The 18,943-nt window shown below is 41.1% G+C and overlaps 1 protein-coding gene across 2 annotated transcripts in view; it reads left to right on the forward strand.

Moving 5' to 3' along the window:
* The first annotated feature begins 952 nt into the window (after positions 1–952).
* Positions 953–18,943, forward strand: part of LOC121282082 (insulin receptor substrate 2-A-like) — a 66,703-nt gene continuing 48,712 nt past the window's right edge. Inside the window, exons 1-2 of one of the 2 annotated variants that reach the window (XM_041195522.1) lie at positions 953–4,089; positions 7,204–7,427. In XM_041195522.1, coding sequence (XP_041051456.1) covers positions 960–4,089; positions 7,204–7,241 — 3,168 coding nt within the window. In that variant the 5' untranslated portion in view covers positions 953–959 and the 3' untranslated portion in view covers positions 7,242–7,427. Of the gene's footprint in view, positions 4,090–7,203; positions 7,428–18,943 lie in introns of those variants that run through there. The other variant, XM_041195523.1, reaches the window with a different exon arrangement.

Consider the following 18,943-nt stretch of genomic DNA (forward strand, 5'->3'; position numbering starts at 1 on the left):
GCGCAGTCGCACGATAAACGAAAATATCCCGCCTCCCCTCACGTTTGATTGGTCGGAGGGATATGATTGGCAGCGCACCTGGATATTTGCCCATTTCCAGCTGGCTGATCCTCCTGTCCGTCAATGCCAGGCTCCGCCCACCCACGTTAGGCTAAGCGAGTACGGTTCACTCCATTAAGGGTACGTCACAGGTTGTTTTTTTTACCGTGATTGAGAAAGGGGGGGAGGGGAAGAAATCGGTCCATTCGGATGTTTATTTTTACGAGAAGTCATAGAGATGTATACGGAGCCAAAACCTTGAGGGGAAAAAAGAGCGACAGCCGCGCGATTCAGAGGTGGTGGGCTTCCCTTCCATCAGCAGCAACAGCAGCAGCAGGAGGAGGAGGAGTGGTGGTAGTGGTAGTGGTAGTAGTGGTGGTGGTGGGGGGGAAGCACCCGGTACAATGGCGAGCTCGCCCAATTATTACCACCAGGACCAGTTACTACTACACCGGCACTACACCAACAGAGGGGACAATGAAAACAACAGACGCGCCGGGGATACGGCAACGAGGAGGAGGACGGCGGCGACGACAGTGACAACAACAACAACAACAGCAACGCCGCCGCCAGTATTACCACCAGCAGCAGTAGTAACGTCAACGGTTAGAAGCGGACACGCGACGACGGAGCTGGCACAGCGCGAGGACCTGGTCAACCCCCCGCCAACGGCTCGGCTCGAGCGGGGGATTTATGCCGCACAGCGCGAGACGGTGCCTTGCAATGTGCGCGAGGCGCCGGCCGCCGTCAGCAGCAGCAGCAGCGGCGACAACAACAACAGCAGCGGCGGCGGCGGCGGCGGCGCGCGCGAGCCGGCTGCTTGTTCCACGCAGCGCGAGACGGTTGCCCCCGCGGGGCGCGAGGTCTCGGCGGCGCGAGCGGCGGCGGCGACCACCGCCACCGCCACCACCTCGACTACTATGGACGGTTACGAGGACGTGAAGAAATACGGCTACTTGAGGAAGCAAAAGCACGGCCACAAGCGTTTCTTCGTCCTGAAGGGGCAGAGCCACCTGGGTCCGGCCAGGCTCGAGTACTACGACAGCGAGAAAAAATGGAGAAACCGATCGACCGCCCCCAAGAGGGTCATTCTACTCTGTCAGTGCTTTACGGTCAGCAGGAGAGCAGATGCCAAAAGTAAATACCTCGTAGCCCTGTACACAAAAGATGAGTACTTCGCCATGGTGGCAGAGAACGACCAGGAGCAAGAGAGCTGGTACTTGGCCATAAGTGAACTAATGAATGAAGGGAAGAAGATACCGCTGGAGCCCGACGAAGTCGAGAACTATGGTAATTTTACCCCTGGCACCGTTTTCAAAGAAGTGTGGCAGATTAACGTGAAGCCCAAAGGATTGGGGCAAACCAAGAATCTGACGGGGGTGTACAGATTGTGTCTTTCCAGCAAGATGATCCATTTTGTTAAAATCAATTCTGACGTGCCTTCTGTGCATTTGCAGCTGATGAACATCAGGAGGTGTGGTCATTCTGAGAACTTTTTCTTTATTGAGGTTGGTCGTTCTGCCTCTATTGGCCCCGGTGAGCTGTGGATGCAGGTAGATGACTCGGTGGTGGCTCAAAACATGCATGAGACGATTTTAGAGACAATGAGAGCTTTAAAAGCTTTTACTGAGTTTCGCCCCAGAAGTAAAAGCCAGTCCTCTGGGACAAACCCCATATCATTTTTGACTCGAAGGCACCTTGGTAATTTGCCACCTAGTCAGACTGGATTGCAAAGGCGTTCCAGGACTGAGAGCATGACTGGTACCTCTGTATCCAGGAGTGAGGCATATCGTTTTCGAACATCCAGTGAAGGTGAAGGTACAATGTCAAGACCCTTTGGATCTGTTACTGGGAGTTTAATCCACTTAAATTCTGCAAGGATGGGCTTAAGCAGGGGTGAAGGGGGTGGGAGATATGTAAAGCCACCCTTTGGCCCCTCGAATCATAGTAGGTCAGTGTCTCTGCCTGTGACTTACTTACCATCTACTACAAGCCCTGTAAGCGTTTCTTCCAGCAGTGGACATGGTTCTGCATCGGATCCTCTTACACGTCCATCTAGTTCATCCATTTGTGGTTCTCCAAGTGATGGTGGGTTTATTTCCTCTGATGAATATGGGTCTAGTCCCGGGGACTTTAGGTACTTCCGTGTTCGGAGTAATACACCAGATTCACTTGGGAACACACCACCAATTCAAGAAGAAAATTGCTTGTGTGATTATATTTCAATGGACAAACATATAAATGCTGCAAATCATGAAAACAGAACAAGAGATGACTATATGGTTGCTGAGAAAGGATACAGAAAAAGGACCCACTCTCTAACCAGCTCCGGTGCTGTAATAACACATCAAAAAACCACTCAGACAACTTCATCTTTGGATGAGTCTAATGTTGATTCAAACTGTGTGAGTATTAATAGCCAGTTATCATGTTCTGCATCACCAAAGTTTACCTGTAATCCTTACCATGAAGATTATAGTCATATTGAGATTGGGTCCTCGGTTAACCAAAGCCAAAGCAGAACAAGAGATGATGGTTATATGCCAATGATGCCTGGTGTTGCATCTGCTAGCCATAATAGAAACCATGATTATATGCCAATGAATCTTAAAAGCATTTCTGCCCCAAAACAAATTGGGCCTTTGCCATTAAATCAAATGGACTCTAGGGGATACATGGTGATGTCCCCCAATGATAGCAGTTCTCCGGTGCGAAGCATGTTTACAGAGTACAGTTCTAAACTACTGGGCAGCAACAATGAAAAATTCACAAATAATGAATATATGGACATGTCCCAGAGAAACCTGAATAGACGGAAATTATCCAATGATTGCTTCTATAATCTCACTAGTCCTGATGCTCCTAAATCCTACAGCTCATATTATTCACTGCCTCGATCATTCAAAACTCTTTCACAGGAAAATGGTGAGCATGATGAATATGTTCCTATGTGTTCACCGGGAAAGCTGATGTATGGAGAGACATCAATGTTTACAGGTAGTATTAGTAACAGTGGTTTAGTTCCTGAACCTTCTCATTCTCCAAGGACACAAAACCAAGATGAGCGTGCTATACAAAAAGGAAGAGTTGAGAGACCCACAAGATTATCCCTAGGCACACCAGAAGTAAACACTTTACCAAGACTGTTTGAGCACAGTTTGCCGCCAGAGCCAAAAAGTCCAGGAGAATACATTAATATTGCTTTTAGTGAGAAAACTAGTAATACACCATATTCCCTATCAGCAGAAGGATCCCCATCTTCACTTGGCTCCAGCAGTGAACACAGAAGGTCTCCATTGTCAGACTACATGAGTGTAGATTTAGATGTACAATCACCGAAGCCAGCTATTCATTCTTCAAATTCTTTGACTACTATGACCATTGCTTCAAGTTCTAGCATAACTAGAAGCCAGCCAAAGGATGCTTACATCAGTGTTCCTCTTGGTGCCACTTGTGTCAGTAAACCTGCTGAGGTGGATGATTATACCGAAATGTCATTTAATTTGACAGTAACAGCCACTCGTCCTGCTTCGCCAAAGCCTGACAAGGTAGAGGTGACCAGTCCTACAGCTATTGTGAAGAGATTGTGTATTATTGATCAATATCCTAGTATAAATACCTTTCCTGCCTCAAAACCTCCCTCTGATGCCAATCATGGCCCAAAGGTGATCCGTGTTGATCCACAAGGAAGAAGGCGACACAGCTCAGAGACATTCTCCTCTACACCTACAGTGGCACCCTCTTCTCCATTTTTTGCTGATGGTGGTAAAAGACATAGCTCTGCTTCATTTGATAATGTTTGGCTTAAGCCAAACGACTGCCTTAGTGACGAACATAGGAGTACCATGTGCAGAAATACATCTGCTGGGTTTCAGAATGGATTGAACTATATTGCTTTGGACTTAAGGGAAGATCACGGATGTTGTGAATCAAATGGAAGTGTGCAGACTCCAAATCACCTCCAAATTGCAAGCAGTACAGACTCTAGAGGCTATGCCAGCATAGACTTTACCAAATCAGATGGGCTGAAATATACCTCTACATCTGAAGGTTTGTTCTGTTTTTGTTTTCCGTATTTCAGGCGATCAAAGTACAAAGTTGTGTGAGGCTAAGAAATATTAACTGGACGAAATGGAAGTGACTCGACCACCACCCACACCCCTGCCCCCAACCTCCCACCTCTGACCACCTTGCTCTTGAATTATTTTTCTGGAAGTGATGTATTAAACTGTTACTGCAATTTGCTGTAAGAGTATGTGTTAGTGAATGTGTTATATGCAGGTACTGGCTCTGATTTTACTACAGGTTTACATGACTAGTCCATTTTTATACTGTGCATAATTGGGACACTGGGTAGCTTTTTTTGGAATTTGCAAGTGTAAGTTTTTGTGATCTAGTGTTTACAGACAGAGCATTCCTTGGAAGCGGGTAGAGTGCATAGTTACTGTTAATTGTTAGCCCTATGCTGTTTTTCAGTTGTGAAGCGTGGTTCAAACTTACTTGGAGATTTATTGTTTACTGTTTTCTAATCTTTTTGGAACCACTGTTTGTAGTGAGGTTCTTTTAGAGCCAACTATTGCGAAGTCTGGTAAATGTAGCAGTTGCGTGCATATAGTTAGAATAGATTATTTTTGTTGTCTAAATTTACTGACATTAATTTCAAAAACAAATGTTGGCGGTCTACAGGCCAGTTATTTTTGAATGAAGGGAGATGAACACAAACGTTTGACTTTACATACTTATTCTGAATTAATTGGTCATTTTCTTGCAGGGTGCAGTCACTAGATTAGACTATAATTTTCTCCTGAGTAGGCAAGAAGACATGTAATTCAGAACGGGAAGAAATAGTGTGTGATTGTAGAGATTTGTGTTTCACTTAAGATGATGAGCACTATTCTTGAAAATGTGGATGGGTGAATATTGTACCAAACTGTTTTATATTGTTGTATTTAATATTTGTTAAAATTAATTGCTGTATTCTTAATTTTTTTTGTCAAGTACCCATATCCTATTGCAGATTTAAGAGTAAAGTTATAATTAACGTAAAAAATAATCAGGGGGTGGGGTAATGACTATTCTCATGGTGGGATTTTTGGATAACTGCAGACTACTGCTTATGACACCATTGCTGTTAACTTTTTAAAAAAAAAATCAATGTCTGCTGAATTAATTGTTGCCGAGATCATGCTGGAAAAGCTGACTTGACGATCTATTTGCTTATTGGTCCACGAGCTTGAGAACTGCATGAAGAGGTCATAAACTGTGGATTTAGTGATAAATAAAAAGAGAGCAAATGTTGCACAACAATTTCTCAACTTAATGAAACAACATTGTACATAATGAGTGAAAGAGGAGGGTCATGGTGTGTGATGTTTGTCTGGAGGAGCTTAAGCTAAAGTCTTCAGTTTACTGGTTAAGCACCTTAAAAGTATCCTTTCAATCTATTTTTGGACATTAGTAATAAAAAAAAGGTTGTACTTCAGTTTTGATTGTACCTTTTATTGGGAACTGTTGGGGAGTACTTGACACTTCAGTCATGCATCTATAGAAAGGAGGCAAACCAGTCAAGCCAATTTCAAAGGCTGTGATATTGCTTTTTGCCAGTGAACATTACTACGTTTTATGTCATTTGTTTAGAGGACAATTTTTTTTTTAATCATTCGCTCATGGGATGTGGGTGTCGCTGGTTAGGCCAGCATTTATTGCCCATCCCTAATTGCCCTTGTGGTGGTGGGCTGTTTTCTTGAACCGCTGAAGTCCATGTGGTGTAGGTATACCCACAGTGCTGTTAGGGAAGGAGTTCCAGGATTTTGACCCAGCAACAGTGAAAGACTGGTGATATATTTCCAAGTCAGGATGGTATGTGGCTTTGAGGGGAACTTCCAGGTGGTGGTGTTCCCAAGCACCTGCTGCCTTTGTCTTTTTAGATGGTAGCGGTCGTGGGTTTGGAAGGCTTTACTGTTGTATCAAACTGACCTCCACTACTTCAAATCCAGCTCCCCAAATTTGAATATGTAAATAACTTCCTAATTTTAGAATCTTAGTTCTTGTAGTATTTGTACAATAGATGCACTTGAGTGAGTCAAACTTGTGTACTGGTTGAAGAGTATAGTAAGCGTTTTTTTTTAAGTGAAGAATACTATCTACTATGCTTGCTTGCTTAGAACTGATTACTTGGGCAATAAATCTTCACTCTTTCTAATAGATCATGATAAATTAAACCTTTTTTGTTTTATTGGTCAACTGCATACCATGAAGTAGAATGCTTACAAACAATAACAATACAAAATAGTGTGGATTTATGCAGTGCCCTTAAAATAGAAAAATAATTTCAAGTGCCTTCAAAGTCATAATCAGACTAAGATGGGTACTTAGCCAACGAATGAGATATTAGGAAGGATAACCTAGAGCTAACTGTCGGAGGTGGGTTGTAAGGAAGGCCTTGGGAGAGGGAGATGCAGAGCTGCATGCAGGGAATTTCCGAGTAGGGCCCAGAAGGCCGAAGGTATGTCCATTGATGGTGGTGAAGGTAGAAATGGGGCAAAGGAGGCAACAGATGTACAGGAAGAACAGTGTGTGCTGGGAGGCTTTTGGGGCAGCAGGCTTTGAAGAGAACGGAAGAGTACGGTTATGAAGAGATTTAGACATAAGGATAAAAACTTTACATTGGAAGTGTTGATTCTGGTGTCCCAATGTAGGTCAGCCAGAACCAATAATGGTGAAGCAGGACTTGGTGCGGAATAGAATACAGGAAACAGAATTTTTGATGAACTGAAGTTCACTGAGTGGAGGATGGGAGGTTGAAATTCATTACATACTCCAATATAGGACATTAATTTTCAATTGCTGGACCATTTTACCCTACATTAACATATTACTGAATGTATTTTGTAGCTCTTCACTATAAGAATTTCCCAGCAATCTAACTAAAATTTACCCATGACTTTTGATGTGCAGGTTTATAATTAATAATGTTATTTATCAATAGATTTTTTTTTAAACCAGTTTTTTTTTTCCTTGGACAAATGTAGATGCCATATTGACATCACAGATGTGCACATAATCTGTTTTTTGGAAATGAAAGGAAGGCTATGCAAATTGGATTCTTGGGGGATTCTGTGGTTTTGTGATTATCTTTTATACTCATCTGTCTTCCATTTCTAGTTGGGTATGAAGCAAGTACTAACAACCTACCACATTGATGGTCCTCTGAACACTGTGGTCATCAATCAAAGGCTCACTAAGTCTCAGAGCAAGGCATGTTCTTAGTATAAACAAGATTGCAACTGTTCCTCCTTATATGATTACCAACAATTTTTTCTCCCACCATCATAGCCTACATGGCTAAAGCCACAACAATAAAGCTAGCTTTTTCAATTTTACTATGTCTGTGCACTTGTTGTGCATTGTTTTTTAGCTTGACTTTTTTTAAAAAAAACCTATTGCTTGTTTTGAGTTTTATGGATGCTCAAAATTTTAAATGTTACCATCTACTCCACAAAATTGACTCTTTGGCAGTGATTCTATTTTGTTTTGCACTGATGTTTCCACTGTTTATATCCTAAAAAGCAAACACAGCATGTTTTTAACTTAACAATAAGAAGTGCCTGTAATGATTCTTAGCTGAAATTAAGATGGTGTTCACTTCCCAATGTGCTCTTCCTTGTCAATGCATTCACCATGTTGTTCTTTCACACAAGTCGAATCATCTTCCCAATGTGCACACTCCCTTGGTTGGCTACTTTTTAAGTGTCCTGCTCATTTTTCTTTAACTCTCTTGAAGTCTGGTGATGCAAAATGTGTTTTTCCACTCTGGTTTGTTGGTGAATATAAGAATGATCCATCAATAGGAGAGCACTGCTTAGAAGACCTTTCCAAACCTCCAGATCCACAAAGTTGAAATAGGGAATAAAAAGTGATGCATTAACCATAGGCGCAAATGACATATGAGTCACTGGGGCTTTGCTGACAGGATAGCTAGGACTTCCAGGCTTAAGACTGGACATCTCAAATGAATAAAACTGTCAGATCACCGTTGGCATTGCTTGCAAATACTCTGGGTTTTATGTTTGGGTTGTGATTGTTTTAAGGCCTGATCGAGTTGTCCAATGAGAAAGTGGTTTCAATAGCCAATTTACGGCTAACTGTACGTGATTGTAAGCCAAGGCTATTTACATTTTGGTTTCCAGATAAATTACTTGATAGCTCTTTTGCCTTGCATTAGTAATGAAGTATCCATCTAGAGTGTGCTCATGATGAATTTGACTTGCATGCATTTTTGTGTAGGTGAGATACAATTTGAAGAAGAAGCTACAACGTACCACCAGTTATTGGATTCAAAATTAAAAATAAATTTGAGCCTAGAAGAATAAACCCATGGTATGATTAAGTTAACATATGGCTCTTTGCTGTTTTTTCACCTGCAGTTGCTTCAATGTTTTCTTCCTCCCAACCATCATCGCAACCAACCTCAGTTCCACCCACTCCAATCGAAAGTAGAATATCCTAACCTTCACAACATATGGTTGTCCTGCATTACCTGTGATATGATGGGGGACTAGTTTAATTGTATTTTTGAAATTAGGTAACCACTTCCCTTATGGCCAAATATGAGTAATTTGTTGCCCACATAGAAGCTATAAACATTGTAAACTGAATTGTGGTATTTAAAGCTCTCTGCTTTGAACTGACCTAAAAACTGTGTATAGTATTATCACTTGCTCACGTCAAACTTGCTATGCTGCAATCCTCAACCCACTAAATTACCTTAAATTATCAGTTTGCAATAAAAAAAATTGATTACTTGGGTTTCCTTAAGTAAAGTCGATTTTAATTTAGTGAGAATCATTAATCTGAAAGTACTAGAAAACAGCACCAGATAATCTTCAGAAAAATACATTAAGATTTGTGCCTCAGCATAGTGGTCATTGTGTAGTCTGAGGTAAAACTGTGACTAACAGTCTTGCCTAATTGCCTAATTCAAAGTTGATAGTCCAGTTGGACACTACAGAAAGGATTCGGACTATGCCAAAGCATGCTGCAAAAATAATGGGATGCAGGAATGTTGCAGTGTTGATGATCTGGCACTACGTACCATTTGAATTGATGGCATTCTTTAATTCCTGAAAATTAAACATTGAATTGGTTTTCGTACATCTATTTTGCATTTTGAGAGCTTTTCCTCCTCATATCTCCCTTGTTTTTAATACAGTTCGACGAGCATCGACCATTATTTTGCTCAAATGTCTTTGAGTTTGCTGTGTAAGCCCCGGTAGTGAGTGCCAGCAGGCTTTTTGGCCATGAGTAGCATCACAGTCAAGCCCAATATTAGTGCACAAATGGGCCACCAGCCCAGCTGAAACACTAGCTGGCTGACTTTTTTTTGGCTGGCTTCCTGCTCCCAACAATGCTGACATAAGCATCCCTCAAGTTAAATCACCTGTTTCATTATGGATTGGAGATCTCATTTTATGATTATAGTACCAAAGGCAGCACCCATGCTCCTCTTTCCTCAAGTAATCACTCTTTGTCTGGTACAAACATAATGTGTCAATAAACAATGAAACACTTCTGTAGCAAGGCTTGGTTATTCCCCATCAGCATCTCTAGGTATGTTCATTCAGTAGACTTCACTTTTAGCAGTCAGAAGGGGGTACCCTGCTCTGCTTCCCACGCCTCCTCTCCTCTCCCTGACATCCCATTCTGCTTTTAAAGGGGCACTGATCTAAATTAAGACTGGCCAGCTAAGCACAAGACAAATTAAGTCTGTTACCTTCCAAATCTGCAACATCTGTGGATTAATGTAGTAGAGATGCCTTTTTGGAAGCTTACTCAATTATAATTGAAGGATGAAAAATTCAGCACTTACTAATAACACCCTTTAAATAATAGGGAAAAGTTTCTAACGTATGACTGGACGCTTGTGTACAGCATGCACTGAGAGGGAATAATGTGGGGAAAGTGGAGTTAAGGTAAAAGACCAGCCTTATTGAATGGCAGAGCAGGCTTGAAGGGCTGAATGGCCTACACCTATTTCTTATTTTATGCTCTTAGATTAAAAGCCCAAACTGTAAGGTCTCAAACCTTAATGTTTCTGTGATCCATCACTATAGTTTTCCATTGGAGCCACATTTGGCTTTTTAATTTTTTTAAACTACACATTGAATATATTTAGAAAATACTGAAAAACAAATGTGTTAATAGCATGATACTGTTATATCACTTTTAATTTTTTTTCTGGTCTAAGTATCATTCACATAATACGTAAATGGAGCTAATACATTTCAAACCTAACACTGCATCGTCAAACTGCTCTTACCATAATATTTGGAGGAATTTGGATTTTTGAACGCAAACATACCTTTTAAAGCTAGCACATTGATCAGAAATAAAGAATCCTACCATGTCAGTTTTCCTTTCTATAATGTCTTTCCTTCTTTCAAACTTATCAGCCTTAACACTTCTTTATGTGGCTTGGTGTTAAATTTTGTTTGTTACCCTCCTGAGAAGTGCCTTGGGATGTTTTACTATATTAAAGGCACTATACAAATACAAGTTGTCATTGTTGTCACTTGTGAACACTGGGCAGATTCATATTTAAGTGAAGCTGCAGGAGCCCAACACTCAGAGGGACACCAATGACTTCTGTGCTGATGTCCCCAAATTAGTCCTTGCCCGTCACTTTAATTTTGGATCTGTTGTAGAATGCTTTCGTAATGTAGACCCATGCTTTGTGCATGTCTGATTTCTGTGGCTATACCTAGTGATTTTTTTTTTGTATGAGAGCTTAGATCCAGATACCTCCTTTACTCTGAATACGCAGTGACTGTCCTAGTGTGCAGAATTTTCGTTACGTGCTTCGTGATGAAAATATATCTGCATGCAAATGCTGGCAAGAAATTCCAACTCGTTGCATTCATTGGCAGGTGGGGCCTCGATATAGAGATGTGGGATTGACGAAAATGTGGCTCTGAGATGGTGATTTTTTTTTTGTAGCGGGGTTGGTTTCATTTATGAGCTTTCATGCAGCCTGTCACTGGCTTGCACTGTTCAAAGTTGGGTTCCTTGTAATCACCAAGCATGGCAGTAGAACAGAAATTTATGAGCTGATAGTTTCAATGTTCAGTATTAAGTATTTTTTTTAAATGGAGTATGAGAATTCAAAATATTAGAATTATTGGGGCATTTCACTAGTTCTATTAATTCTGATGGTGAGATAAGTCTGCCAGTTTAGTCACATTTTCTTATTTTATGTCACTGGACTGCCGAGAAGAAGGATGAATAGCATTCCATCTGTGGAACGTCTCATGATCAAGCAGCCATAAATGTATGTCAAAAACTACACAATAATAGATCTGCTGAGAGAGTAGGAAAAGTAGATCCCAATTACATAGAAATTACAATGTGAAACATGCTGTATAGCCCAACCAGTCGTATTGGTATTCATCCTCCACTTAAGCAGTGTTCTTACTAATCCCATTTAGGCTGCACTGGTTTTATATTCCTCTCCTTCAACCACCTTTCTAACATATTTATCACGCTGACCTTTTTTTTTCCAAATATTGACTCCAGTAGTGCATTCCACAGCTCCTCAAATCTGATTCCTTTTGGTCTGGTCTAATTTTTTTTTCATTTAATTTTTCAGCTGAACCTGGTCTGTTGCTATCTACCCTATCCCACTCCTTCATAATTTTAAACACCCTGTCAAGGGCCAGGAGGCAGGTCCCAAGTCTACTTCAGCTGGGTTGGGAATTGAACCCATGCTGTTGGCATCATTCTGAACCACATGCTACACATCTAGCCAACTAAGCTAACTGGCCCCATGCCAAAATGTACCTACTGTCATTGAATTTCATTTGCCTTTTGTTTTTGCCCATCACATTATCTTATCAGTATCTCTGTGGAACTTTTAACTCACAATTTATTACTTTCTACTATTTCAGTATCATCTGCAAATTTGACAAACTCCCTTCAGCCCTATATTTAAATCATTAATGGGTATGGTAAATGGAACCTCATGGAACATTGCTCCCATTTCCAATCAATCTTGAAACTCCCTTTAACCCACCCTCTATTTCTTTCCTGCAATCCTATTTTTAATCCAATTTGCTACTTACCTCCACAATTTCACAACTCTTGCATTCTCTATTAGTTGCTATTTTAAAAGGTTTTCTGAAAGTCCAAGTGTATGATATCCACTACATTTCTCCTCCATCCATCATATCTGTCACCTTCCTTAAAGAACTCGTATCAGGCTGGCCAAGCAAAATTTTTCAATTTGCAACCTGCGTTGGTTACTTATAATTGTTTTCCCCTCATCCAAGGATTTAGTAACTTTATATTTAATTAAATATTTCATCATTTTCCCTACCACAATTGTTAAACTAACCTCTAGTTATTCAGGTTAATTTTATCTCTCAGCCTATGTTAAGAGTACAATTGGACTGAACCATTGTTTCAAATACAAAAGCATTTTTTTCTTGCCTCTTTTAGTGAATGTTAAATGTTAGAAATTGAAATTGAAGGTCTAGAGAAATTGTGCTGATGTGCAACTGGGTAAGTTATAGACATTCCATAACCAAGTGCATGTCCTGGAAGCTGTAGTTCAGTAACTGTGTCCCTTCTATAGTAAAAGACAGATTTGCATTTATATAGCAAGTTTTATTACCACAAGATATCCCAAAGCACTTTGCAGCCAATTAAATACTTTTGAAATGTAGTTACTATTCTACCCTGTAGTGTAGGAAACTCAGCCAGTTTGCACAGTGCAAACTCCCCCAAACAGCAATGTGACAATGACCAGAAAATCTGTTTTGGTGATGTTCATTGAGGGATAAATATTGGCCACAAAACCAGGGATTGCTCCCCTGCTCTTCTATGAAATAACACCATGGGATCTTTTACTTATGCCTGAGAGAGCAGGAGGGACCTCAGTTTAACATTTCATTTGAAAGACGACAACTCTGACAGTGCAGCACTCCCTCAATACCGCACTACATTTCATCTTTGGTTTTTGTGCTCAAGCCTTTGGAGTGGGACTTGAACTGTTCAATATGTTGCCTGGAAGAACTTGCCACTTGCAGGAGAGCATTTTATGAAATTGAATAGCTTATGTTCTATGCAGACTCTTCGGATTGATTCAAATTATTAGACTGCAGCAGCAACAACTTCTATTCTTTTTCTGTGAGCATGGAGTTCTTGCTTTAGCACTAGCTGTTTTAGTGATTTTATGCAGCATCTTTATAAGCCACTTGTCTATGGGGGGGAAAAAAATTAAATGGCACATGGCTAGAATGTTTGAATCTGAAGTAGAATGTCTAAATTGGATGAGGACTAATTTCAATTGAATCAAAAGGATTCTAGTTAGGATAAAATGGAACCAAAGGTGGATGCGAAAAACTGAAATGGAACAATGGGTGATCTTTAAAGATGCTTCAAGTACAGGCTGGTGAAAAGTAGGGGAATCAAAGCCAGGGCTCTTTGGGTGACTAGGGAGAAAGAATATAATACATTTTACATTTTTTTGTATTTCATGTCAGGTGAATTCTTGTAATGAAAACCAGGTCAATTACAATAGATTGAGAGGGCAAGTGAAGAGGAAGATAAGATTGGTAAAGAGAGAATATGAGAATAGGATGCTAGTAAAAATAAAAGGGAACTCAAAAAAATCTTCTGGCATTTAAGTAGTAAGTGTGTAGTAAGAGGTGGAGTGTGTCCTATTAGGAACAAAGAGGATGATATACACAAGGTAAGGTTTGAATTACTTTGTTGAGGAATAAATAGGATGCTGACAATATGTCAGTAGATGTAGAGATGGTAGAGGTAATGGATGAGGTGGAGATTGATGGGCAGAATGTAGAGGAAAGGCTAGCTATGCTTAAGGTGGATAAGTCGTCTGGTCTGGATGGCTTGCATCCCAGGTTGCTAAAGGAAGTGAGGCTGGTGATAGTGGAAAGGCTTGCCATAACCTTCCCATCTACCCTAGCTGTGGGGAGGAGCCAGCGAATTAGAAAATAGCAAACGTGAAACCCTTATTCAAGAAAGGGAATGTGGGCAGTCCTAGTAACTATAGACCTGTTTAACTCAAGTGATGGATAAGATTTTAGAATAATCCAGGGGGAAAAATCAACAGGCACTTGGAGACGTTTGATTTAGTTATGGATTTCCAGCACAGATTTGTACAAGGCAGATCATGCCTGACTAATCTAATTGAATTTTTTGATGAAGTAACTGAGAAGGCTGATGAAATGAATGTAGTGGATGTTGTCCGTATGAATTTTAAGGAAGTGTTTGACAAAGGCCGGTTAGCAAAATTATGGCTCAGTGAATAGGAGGATCCGTGTCAGTTTGGATCAAAAATTGGATTAAGGACAGAAAACAGCGAATCATGGTAAATGCTTATTTCTCAGACTGAAACATGGTATAGACAGTGGTGTTCCCCAAGGGTCAGTGCATAATGTTTTTATTTATTTATTAGTGTGTATGTTTATTTATTGGAAAACAGTAAAATGCCAAAATTTGCCAATGATGCCAAACAGTGAGGATGATCTAGATTGAGTGCAGCTGAGTGGTAGATGGAAATTAATTTAAAAAAAAAATGTGGTGTGGTGCATTTTGGCAGAAGGGATAGGGAAAGGTAACATAAACTTAATGGCACAATTCTAAAGAGGGCTAAGGGACAGGGGAACCTGGAGTACATGTGCGAAGATCTTTTAAAAGGTGGCAGGACACATTCACAGAATGGCTAACAATCCATTTGGGATCTTAGACTTCATAAATAGAGGCACTGAGTATATAAGAGCATAAGAAATAAGAACTGAATTAGGCCATTTGGCCTCTTGAGCCTGCTGCACCATTCAATACGATCATGGCTGATCTGATTGTAGCTTTAACTCCACTTTCTTGCCTGCTTCCTTGACTTCCTTGTCAATCCCTTGAATATATTCAACGACCCAACCTCCACATCTCCGTGGGAAGAGAATACCAAGCACGAATGACCCTCTGAGAGAAGAAATTTTTCCTCCTCCTCCGTCTTAATTGGGAGGTGCCTTATTTTTAAAATGTGCCACCTAGTTCTGGATTCCCCCACAAGGGGAAAGATCCCCTTTGCATCTACCTGTCAAGTTCTCTCAGACGTTTTATATTTCGCAACACGAGATATAGGAGCAGGAGTAGATCATATGGTTCTTCAAGCCGTATGGCCCAACAAGAAAGAAGGCACTGCTAGACCTGGTTCTTGGGAATGAGTTGGGCCAAGTAGATCAAGTGACAGTGGGGGAACACTTAGGGTACAGTGATCATTGTATAATAAGGTTTAGGATGATGGTATAAAATGACTGGCCAATTCAGAGTAAGAGTAATCACCTGGCAGAGAACGGACTTCAATGGGGCATGAAGGGAGCTGGGCCGGATAGACTAGAACCAAAGGTTGGCAGAAAAAACAGTAGCTGAACAATGGACTCATTGTTCAAAGAGGAGGTTGGTTTGGGCACAGTCAAAAAGTATGTTCCCTCAAAAGAGAAGGATAGGACAAACAAACCGAGAGCTCCCTGGATGACAAAGGAGATGGAAATTAAGTTAAAGAAGAAAGTGTACTTACAATAGGTGTCGGGTAGCAAATACAGTTGAGAACCAAACTGAATTCAGAAGGGATGTGAAAAAGCAAACATGGGAAACGGAGGGATTAAGAAAAAAGACTGACAGCTAACATGAAAGGAAATCCCAAAGTATTCTATATGCACATCAGTAGTAAAAGGAGGAGTAGGGCCAATTAAGGACCAAAAAGGGGCTTTACACATGGAGGCAAGAGGAGGCATGGCTGAGGTCTTTACCGACGAGGCAGATGCTGCCCAGGCCATGGTGACAGAGGAGGAAACTCAGTCACTGGAAGGGCTTAAAATTGAAAAGATAGTGGTATTGGATAAGCTGTCGGTACTTAAAGTTGACAAGGCACCGGGACTGGGTGAGAAGCATTCAAGAATATTGAAGGAAGTGAGAGTGTAAATTGCAGAGGCACTGGCAATAATCTTTCAAGCTGTCTAGATTTTGGGGAGGTGCCAGAGGACTGGAGAATTGCAAAAAATACACCCTTGTTCAAAAAAGGTTGTAAAAATCCGCTCTGCAATTACAGACCAGTCAGTTTAACTTCGGTGGTGGGGAAACTTCTAGAAACAATCATTCAGGATAGAATTAATAGTCACATGGAAAAATGTGTATTGATTCAGAAGAGTCAGCATGGATGTGTTAAAGGAAAATTGTGTCTAGCTAACTTGCTGGAGCTTTTTTCAAGAGATAACAGATGGTTGATGAGGTCAAGGCCATTAATGTGCCATATATAGACTTCCAAAAGGCGTTCAATACAGTGCCACACAACAGACTTGTCAGGGAAGTTACAGGTCATAGAATAAAAGGGGCAGTAGCAATGTGGATACAGAAGGCTGAGGGATAGGAAACAGAGTAATGGTTAAGGCTATTTTCCAGGCTGGAAGTAGGTTTGTAGTGAACTTCCCCAGGGGTCGATTAAAGAACTTCAAAAGGACATTGACACATTGGTGGAGTGGGCACATGGGTGGCAGATGAAGTTCAATGTGGAAAAGTGTGAGGTGATGCACTTTGGTACAAAGAACATGGAGAGACAGTATAAAATAAAGGGTACTATTCTAAAGGGTGTGCAAGAGCAGAGAGACCTGGGTGTATATGTACATAAGTCATTAACGGTGGCAGGACTGGTAGAGAGAACTGTTTCTAAAGCATACCGTATTCTAAGCTTCATTAATAGGGGCATAGAGTACAAGAGCAGGGAGATTATGATGAACTTAAGGCACTGGTTAGACCTCAGCTGGAGTATTGTGTACAGTTCTGGGTGCCACACTATAGGAAGGATGTGAACGCATTGGAGAGAGCACAGAGGTTTATGAGAATGGTACCATGGATGAGACACTTCAGTTATGAGGAAAGATTGGAGAAGTTGGGACTGTTTTCCTCGGAGAGGAGAAGGCTGAGAGGAGACTTGATAGAAGTTTTCAAAATAATGAGGGGTCTGGACAGAGTAGATAGGGAGAAACTGTTCCCACTTGTAAACGGATTGAGAACCAGAGGGCATAGTTTGAAAGTGTTTTGCAAAAGAAGCAAGTGCAAGGTGAGAAAATCTTTTCACATAGCGAGTCATTAGAGTTTGGAATGCACTGCCTGGAAGTGTGGTGGAGGCAGGTTCAATTGAGACATTCAAGAGGGTATTAGATGATTATCTAAATAGAAACAATGTGCAGGGTTACTGGGAAAAGGCAGGATATTGGTACTGTTAAAATGATCAGCCAGTGAGGATACAATGGGCCGAATGGCCTCCTACACCATAACAATTCTGTGATTCTGCCATTCAATGCAATCATGGCTGATCTTGGGCTTTAACTCCACTTCCCTGCCTGTCCCCCATATCCCTTGATTCCCTGAGAGACCAAAAATCTTATCTATCCCAGCCTTAAATGTATTCATTGATGGAGAACCAACAATCTTCTGGGGCAGAGAATCCCAAATATTCTAAAGTTAAGTAATTTCCCCTCAGGTCAGTCCTAAATGTTGACTCCTTTTCTGGGACTGTGCCCCTGCCTATTTGTTTCCACTGGTCGGTGAATCAATCTCTCAGTGCCTACCCTATCAAGCCCCTTCAGAACCTTGTACATTTCAAAAGACCACCTCTTGTTGTTCTAAATTTCATTTAGTATAAGCCCAACCTTCTCGATCATTCCTCATAAGAAACCCCTTATCTCAGGAATCAACCAAGTGAACCTTCTCTGAACAGCTTCCAATGAGAGTATCTTCTTCCTTGAGTAAGGTGACCAAGCACTCAAGGTGCAAAAGCAGAGAAGTTATGCTATCCACATAAAGCTCTGGTTGGGTCACAACTGCAGTATTGCCTCCAGTTCTAGCCTCTACACTTTAGGAAAAATGTGAGGGTCCTTTAGAGAGTGCAGAGGAGATTTACCAGAATTATTCAAGCGATAAGGACTTTTAGCTCCAGAAGCTGAGCTTGTTCTCCTGGGAACAAAGGTTGAGAAGAGATTTGATTCAGGTATACAAGATTGACAGATTTGGATAAGATAGACAAGGAAAACGCTGGGGACACATTTAAGGTTTTCGGCAAGAGTTGCAGGAGAGAGAACTTTTTTTACACTGCAAGTTTCAGGTCATTGCCACTTGCTGGAGCGAGTGTGGTGAATGTAGCGATAATCAATGATTTGAAAAGGAAACTAGATGCACATTTAATGGTAACAGGGATAGAGCGGGGAGTGACAATGCCAGGATTATCTATGGAGAGCCAGCATAGACTCGATACGCTGAATGATCTTATTCTGTGCCTTACATAGCTCTATGTAGGATTCTCTGTTAGAAACTGTTGTTAAAATTAGTGCATGAATTCTTTTAATAGGGAATCCTATCGTTGCTTGATTTAAAAAGGACCGTTGAAGGTTATAAGGTAGGTCAGGTGAGTGGAATTAGCCTCTGACAAATACACCACCCATTGGAGGAAATGAACTTTTCCTTTATTGATACTGTGCTGAGTTGGGGATGGAGAACAGTGGAGGCTATCCTGCTTGTGATCATTCATTTTTGCTTTCTACTTGCCTGTCCCATCATCCGCCCTTCACCCTCATCCTCTCACCTCTTGACCACTACCCTCAACGGAAGCCTGCTGCTACTCCTGCCTTATTGGACCTTCTGCCAGTTTCCCAGCATTGCTCTGGGAGCTTGGTCTCTTTTTGTCCAGTGTTGAGAAATAATGAAGAAGCCAGAGGGTTTGGAAAATACAGTAGATGAGCACCCCATTGGAGGACAGAGTGATGGCTAAAAGCTGAGGGCTTTTTTGGGAGGGGGAAACAATGATATTGTAATGTAATTTTTAGAAAGA

This window comes from Carcharodon carcharias, chromosome 9 (assembly GCF_017639515.1).
Source record: "Carcharodon carcharias isolate sCarCar2 chromosome 9, sCarCar2.pri, whole genome shotgun sequence".
Lineage (NCBI taxonomy): Eukaryota > Metazoa > Chordata > Chondrichthyes > Lamniformes > Lamnidae > Carcharodon > Carcharodon carcharias.